At 35.4% G+C, this 8,281-nt stretch overlaps 1 protein-coding gene across 1 annotated transcript; it reads left to right on the top strand.

Annotated features, from left to right (window-relative positions):
* Window positions 1-626: 626 nt before the first annotated feature.
* Window positions 627-5,781, top strand: LOC122076125. Its single transcript, XM_042641418.1, has 4 exons — window positions 627-851; window positions 2,958-3,009; window positions 3,393-3,554; window positions 5,479-5,781. Exons 1-3 carry the CDS (start codon window positions 749-751, stop codon window positions 3,538-3,540), a joined length of 303 nt encoding a protein of 100 aa, XP_042497352.1. The 5' UTR covers window positions 627-748; the 3' UTR covers window positions 3,541-3,554; window positions 5,479-5,781.
* The last annotated feature ends 2,500 nt before the right edge of the window (window positions 5,782-8,281 follow it).

Here is an 8,281-nt window from a genome sequence, read left to right as displayed (position 1 = left end):
TGACCTTGGGGTGTGTATTCGGATGCTCTCGGCCATCCGACACTACACCATCGCACTCACTGCAGAGATAACCGCTCGTCCATGTATCCACAAAATTACAGACCCCCTCCGATGCCACATGCAAAACCAAGGCCCAAGCTGCTAAAAATCTCTCTCCTGTTTATTAAAGAGTTATTCTCGAGCAATGAAAATTAAATGAAAGAACTTGTTAGATTATCCAATGTATCAGGAAAAAAAAAAAATCTAATGTATCCGAAAAGGCCTCTTCGAGTCATAAAATTTATAATTTATTGGATCGAATTTTCTTGTGCCACAGTGGATAGGAATGGAGTTTGGAATGTGCGTGGACATCAGCAAACTATTTTAGGAAGATAATAAAACCTTAACCCTAACATGATGGATGAACCGTAGTTCTAAGTTGATTTCGAAAAACTTTTTCCTAATTTATTAGCATCTTTTTCTCCTTTTTTTTTTTTTTTTTTTTTAAGGGGTTAACGATGGCAGAATCCATTGCTACATTGGGACCCACTATCGGGTGGCTGGATCCGCACTGACGCCGTTAGATCGACGGCTCCAGACTTAGTACTCGGAAAGCGCTTGGCAGGAAAGTTACGAGTTAATCCACTGGGACACTTATAAGGATCGTTCCCGCCCAAATCCCAACTATAAATAGCAATAACTGCTCGCAGACTCAGTTCGTTCTCACTCACCCTTCAATCTACTCTCTATCTGTTCTGCTGCAAGTGAAATGGAACCTTCGAAAGCAATAGTAGTGGCAGCTTCGTCTCCTTCAGAAACCCTTGCTCTTCCTCCTGCAGAGTCTGATTCTCGGCTTTCAAATCTGATCTGTGGTACGGCAGAAACCTCCTTAAGATTTCTTATGAATTCTACTTCTTTCCTTCTTTTTTTTTCAGCTTGTTTGTTTCCGTTTCACCTTTAAATTCTCGCTCGATCTTTGCTCCTCCAATAATCTGACGTATAGATCTGCTTTTCCATGAGGAAGAAAGACAATCGACGTAAAGATCCGAGCGTGTTTACTATGTGTCTGTTGTAATGTGTTGGAAATCAGGTTTTCTGTTCTGAAGTTTTGATAAATTTCGGGGAGAATCTTTGATCTTATATGAATGTTAGATTTTCCATTCAAGTCGGAGTAAATTTATTGTTTCACTTCAGGTTTGAGAAATTCCGCTGTTTTTGGCAAATAGTTGAAGATTTGTTGTTTGCTTCCTCAAAAATTTCTTGGTATCGTTCTAACTATGAAATGAACATAGAATTTATTAACTCTTCTCTGTTAATTTGAAAACTTCTCCTAAGCTTTCAAATACCTGGAATTTTGAAGGATTTATTACAGAATTTTGGTTCTAAATCGAATTCTGAAGATTTTTCATTTAATGAGAATTTGATTCTACGAAAATTAATTTTCCCACTCTGACTCCGTTGATCTGGTTGGAATTTTTTTTAGTTTCTAGTTTCCAGCAGAACGTGCTTAATTTCGTTTTCGACAACACCTGTGGTTGATGTGTAAATGCGTGGATGCCTTCAATCATTCTCCCCATAAGTCACAACCTCTCTGAATATAAGTGTGCAGCGTCCCGCATGTGTGTCAACACACAACATGTGGATAGATAGATTATTTCATGATAGGTTTTCCTTCTAGTTTTCAACCGTGAAATACTGAGCGATAATATGCTTGATTTACATAAAGAACTCACTCAGAGTTGATGTTATTCTCCATGATTGAATTCAAACTCATTTTGATCATATGATCTAGTAGCTTTGATTGGTTCAGTTTAGTGAAGTTTGTATAATAATCTAGCTTAGTGAAAGTAGTGAGCTATTCATTGGTTAGCTCAGCTCAACTGAACAAAGCATTATCCCAGTTACTTGGGATCGGCTACAGGCTGTTGCATGGACCTCTTGGACTCTTGTAAATGGATAATGTATCAGTGCCAAATATATTTCTGATCTGACACGCAAGGATTCTTGGTGAGAATTCAAGGTTTCAAATTTTTTCTTTTCTCTTTTTCCTTCCGCCACCCCCCCCCCCCCAAAATTTATGTTTTTGATTGTCTATCAAGTATGAACGCTGCATTTTCTTAAGAAAGCTTCTAGATGCCAAATATAAATTATGTAAATTTATTGATGCCTTTATTCTTTTTATAGGTGACAGTCACAATATATGAGGAATTTGTCTTAATATCTATATGAAACCAATGTACAAGGGAAAAAGCTTTCTCCAATGTATAAGCCATTATATGTTTGCTGTTAAAGAAAACAAGCTCACAGGAAGCATCCACAATCTACTCATCATCCAAATGATCTCTAAAAATATGGGAATTGTAGTCAATCACACTACAGACAATCTCTGCACTTAACGCAACCTGTCCGTCAGAAACTGAAAACCATTTATGAACAAGTCTAAAATCCATCTTTTATAGCTTGTACCGGTGGAGCAAAAGCATGGAGTGGAAAGGAAGTGTTGTGTTGTTGAAGCATCAAATTTGAAAAGGTCCAAAATATTGGAGTGTTCCAAGTTACGGATGTGGGTGACAGTGTGTGCACAAGCATATCTTTATGTGTCTATGTTTGTGTTTTTGTTGGTTTCCCTCCTCTATTATTTATTTCCATATAAGGCCGGTGCTTCCTACGAAGTTTTTCCATGATTGGTAGCAAGAACTATTATGTGCTGAGAACTGTGTAGAGCTGAATGCTATTCTTACTTCGTAATGGATTTTAGTATACCATCATTTGTGTATGTTTTCGTTATATTAAGATTAATAAAGGATATAACCATATGTTTGTAGTTCAATGAAGGATCTGGTTGTAGCTGTGGCATGATCCCATTCTGTCAATAAGGACTTCTCATTCTTGCATTGCTATTTTGTATTTCTTGTCCCCAGCGCCCATTACAATCTCCTTCTCTCCTTAACAGAACTTCCTTCTTTCAATAAATGCAGATGTCTCACAACAGGTGCAAACAGCAATGGGGAACATGCTTAAAATGATACAGTGAGCTAATTTTCTATTTTGGTCTCCAACATTTCACTTTGATTAGCTAAATGGCACTGAAGAGGAATAATTTCAAGCCAGTTGCTTTAAATAAAGATTAATTCAGAATAAGGAAATTCTCAACCCTGTTTTCTTACTAATTCAAACAAACTCTTGGGTGGTACTTTTTCTATGTTTTTAGTCCTTCCCTCTGTCACTCTCACTTCTTTCTCAACTCTTTACTTTTCCAAATTCTGGCAGATATGCAATGGCATCAGATTTTTATAGTCACTTTTCTGATGTTCTTAGGTCCTCCCAATATATTTTGGAAATTTCTAATAATTGATTCTTTCTGTTGTACTTTCCATTTATCTATCCTACTTATCCTCAATGAACTTCACCAGAGAAATAGATCATACCTCATCTGGAATCATGGAAGAGATAGAGAACTGCAAAGAGTCTGCCATGGAGAAGAGGAAAGTCTTAGAGGAAGAGAAAGAAAGTTTCCAGAAAGCTGCCTACTCTGTCTTGGAAATGCTCAACAACAGATAGATTCGTTAAAATCTGTAAGCTTTCCTGATTTCCATTATTAATATGCAGTCGTTCAAAGTAAAATGTATGCTTTACGGATAATATTATGACCTTGAAGTCCTTGTAGACATGCTATAGAACTGTTATTTCCCATACATTTCAAGATTTATTGCAATGTTAATTTACATTTTCAGTTTTAGGATGTCAAATTTAATTTCTGAGATTCACAGAAAGTATTCTCTTTCCCCTCCTTTTCAAACTGAACAGGTGATCCAAACCCCACTAGTTAGTTGTCAGCCATGAGAACCTCAATCGTTGTTTGCCAAAGTTTTTCTTCACATCAACCAAGTTGACATATTTTTATTAGGATACGATTATGGGAAACATTCCTTTCCTTTAATTTGGATTATGCTTCATCAATTAAAAACTATGTGGTTGAGCATGAAGAAGGATGCTATCCTTATTTAGTTAAAAAACTCTTTTATATGTTGTTTCAAACTTACGTACACATGCTTCTTGTACACTACCCTTGCATGCGTTCATGCCTGTTCGTATATATGCTCCTATATGAATTTGCTTCTGGGTAGAGCTTGGCTCCAGACAATACAGGGACAGGGATTCTATGACCAACATTTTGAACAAGGCTCGACATAAAGTCAGTAAAAATACACTGATAGTACACCAATTGGCTACTGTATTCTTGTGAAGCAGATGCATTTGCATCCTTAGGTTCTTATTGCATTCCACCGCACATTTGGGAGACCTACAATGAAACGATTCATTTTTTTTTTGGGAGGTGGGGATGGTGGTACCAGAAGAATTTCAACTGTGATGCCCATTAAGAATCAGAAGACACTGCATAGGTTTTTTTTTTTTTTTTTGTGAAAAGAAAGATTCATTGAAAAAAAGAAGAATCATATTGTTTGAATATTAATGATTTGGTCTTTTTGGTTTTAAAACTGACAGATTCAACAATCTGAAATAGAGCTATAAAGGAAATTCTTTATTCTTTTTCATTTCTTCCTTTGTGATAGCCGAACTCTTTTATAGTTTTAATTCACTTTGGACTCACTCTCTCTCTCTCCCCCCCCCCCCCCCCCCCCGACTTAAAACTGATCTTTCGGTTCAATTACCCAGCAGCATTGTTATAGAAGGAATTTAGTCAACTAGTCCTCCTTTAAAGGCCTCCAAATACCACGAATTATACTTCCATGTATTTAACTGCATACAAATGACTAACAGATCTCCTTGAAGACTAGAACTGAGAGTAGTATCTTCTTTTTTTCTTTTTTTCCTTTAACAGAAGAAAATAATATTTCAGTAAAACTTTGTGAAGATGATTGCCTTTTGTGCTCCTCATGTTATCTGCATTATGAGAAGAGAACATTTCCATAGAAACAAAGTACAAATTTATCATTACTATGGTGTTGTGGTTCTGCAATTTTCATTATCACCATATAGGCATCTTTGAAATGCAAGATAATGGAAGTTGCGGTGATGGAATAGGTATCAGTAGGGGAGGGGGTAAGGGAAAAGGTAGACTATAATACTTGACCCTTTATGGTTTTTCGTGGATAATTGTCTTCTGATCTCCAACATGTGGCTGCATAATTTTCTTGAAGTGCAGACTACATATCTGAACGATCTAAGAAAACCTCTTGCTGGTCACAACTGGAGATGACGATGATGATGACAATGTTGAAATAAATCTAGTTAAAATTGATAAGTTGAACTTTTGTTGCCTTATATTGAAATTTTTACTTTTACATAAAATGAAAATTTAGTTGTCTGATATTGAATTCTATTCTACTTCTCTATGTGGTCTTAGTTTTACAATGTTTTATTTATTAATTTTCTGTTATATGATCGCTTGTTGGAACTGACTCAGAGATATCATTCTATCACAGGCAGATGATATTATTTCTGACACTAGTTTCTGTTCTTGTTTTACATAATCAGTGAAGGAATTAATAGAATCAAGGAGCAGCCTTCTGTCATATATCTGCAGATACTACATTTAGTTGACTAGATATTTTCTCATTTCCACTGGAGATACACTACAAAATGGAATGTGAACCATTCGAATCCATATTTTTTTCCTCTAGACTTGTACAAGATCAAGGTACTTGGGTTGCTGATTTGGCCCAAATCGGCTACATTCGTGCACCCAACATTGTCAATATCCCTAAACATAATGTCTTGGACCCAAATTTTTTTGTAATGGTACTGATAATTGCAAGAACAGCTTAGTTGAAAACTCCACTGCCACCTTTCTGCTCCCTCTCCATGCTTCTCATCTCACTCACTGCATTCTCTCATTGGGTCCTCACACCATTATCTACTGTAGCAAATACTAGGAAGTTGAAACAATAAATATAGTTAAATGACTTGAAATCTAGCACTAAATATAGTTAAATGACTTGAAATCTAGCATGGTTTCTTGTTTCCACTCATCATACTGCACATGACTTCCCAGTACATCAGATCAGGTTGCAAATGAGCCAGCCTTGCTTTCCCAATCCTAAGGTCAAGCTTAGGCCACTGCTCTAACCTACCCAATCTACCAATACTCATTAACTACTAAGTAGCTTCTTGCAGAGTGGTCTCGAGCGTAGGTCCACACTATGAGTCTCTATAGATTGAGTAAATTTAACATCATTTACTGCACAAGTTTTAGCATTTTTAATGTTTAGTTGTTTTAGTATTCCTCCCCCTCCTCCTCCTCCTCCTCCTCCTCCTCTGAAAGTGTAGTTGGCTAACCCTTTGTTAGGATTATATGAGCTTTCAGCTACTATGATTCACTTCTATTTCATATAATGCTGAACTTGATAATTAATAACAAAACATGCCTTGATACCGACACTATCATGAAAGGCTCTGAAAGCAAGCTACATTTCCAATATTTTATTTATTTATTTCTTGGTAGCAAGGAGTAGATTCCCCTAGAGGCCTACACTTCTTAGTTGGAAGATCTCTCGTTTCAGCAATCTTACAGAGATAATTTGGTAGTTCAAACTTCAAACCATCCGTCCATCAATAAGGTATACTTTGTATTAATCTATTCACATCTCTACAAAATTACAAATCCAGTTGTATGGAAAAATCCTCTATTAATAATTGTCATTCATTTAAGTATAAAAATCTTTCTACTTTGAAAGATGAGAGATACCCAAAAGTAAAGGCTTTCTTTAGCTACAATTTTGCTGAGTTACATTTTAAATAAATTTTAATGTCGCCAAACATATAGAGCCATTATAGGCTGGCTACCTAAGTTGTCTAACTAAAGATTCCTTGGTTCACCATGTCACTTTCGTATGACTCCACTAAAGTCGTCCTCATCTTATTAAAAATTATGTAGTGTAAAGCACTGAATTCTTAACTGATTATGATTGCAATTCTAAACCAAATATTAAATATGTTGGGTGACCAAAGTGCCACCTCTCTCTCTCTCTCTCTCTCTCTCTCTCTCACACACACACACACACACACATATTGTGGAAGGAATATTAGTTTTTATTAAATGAGTTATGTCAACATTACAGTTTCAATATTTGTAGAAACTATGTATAAAAATGCGAGAAGATGACAAAATAATCCTAATTTTGGCTCACTGTTGATGTCATCAACGTATATTGGAGTTTGAGTGCTATTCAATTTTAAGTAATAGCAATTTGATTATTGGAAAAATCTTGTTGTAACTAACCTGACTGTAAGTTTACTTTTTAGCCCTTAGTGCAATATATTTTTTTTCAATGAAGGTGAATCTTTCCATTTCACATAAAAACTATATTATATGACTTTCAATAGTTTTGGAATAAGATGAGGAGTAATTAAAAAAAGATTACAACGGTGACAAGAAGTTATTCCCTTTCATTATTTTATAGATAAATCAATTAAACCATTAAACCAGTAAACCAATTAAATATTATAATACTCATAAAATGAGAAAGAGAGGGAATGATCAAGTGTGAGAGACGAGGAGTTCTTACCCTCTCTTTTTCTCTCTTTTGAGCTCGCATCTCTTGTTGAAGTTTTGTCTTAGAAGAATTTGATGGATTTTCATAATGTTGAAATGCTGGAATTTCCAAATTTCTCTTTGTACTGGGGGTGATGTAGACAACTCTTGTTGGAAATGGCTGTAAAGAGGAAATCGATCAAGAGTCGATTATTAATCAATTTTGATTTTAGAAATTAAAACTGACTAATAATCAATTCGATTTTGGTTTACATCCATCATATCTTAAATCGAATTGAAACAAAACAGTGTTCATAGTCCATGGTCCCATACACAATGCTTAGATGCCAATATAAACACCGAAATGGAATGCAAGCAACACCTGGTGAAATTATAAATTAGATATTAAAGAAAACAAAAAAATTTATGTGTTTATTTATTTAATGAGAGAAAATTATTTTTAGAGTTTAATTATATGCTTCATAGATTGCTTTTTGTAATGGTATATTATGATGACCATGTATAGTATACTTTAAAAACTACTTTAATGGGGGAGATGTTTTTCGGGGATGTTACTCAGTCCCACCTCCCAACTATAAGATTGGTAGAAAAGAGAAAAAGATAAAAACCAAAAGTTGGCATGTGACCATACGATAGAGGTGGACCTAAAATTTGATGTGGGGTTGGTGCAGAAAGTCATCTATTTATTTAAAGGTAACATTGTCCATATCATCCCTCTACGTGGTTCAAGTCAAGCTGACTGTCATACTAATATTAATTCTTGAGTTGACATGTCATCAAACAAGT

This window comes from Macadamia integrifolia, chromosome 4, assembly GCF_013358625.1.
Source record: "Macadamia integrifolia cultivar HAES 741 chromosome 4, SCU_Mint_v3, whole genome shotgun sequence".
Taxonomy (NCBI): domain Eukaryota; kingdom Viridiplantae; phylum Streptophyta; class Magnoliopsida; order Proteales; family Proteaceae; genus Macadamia; species Macadamia integrifolia.
This window is presented reverse-complemented; position numbering and strand designations above follow the sequence as displayed.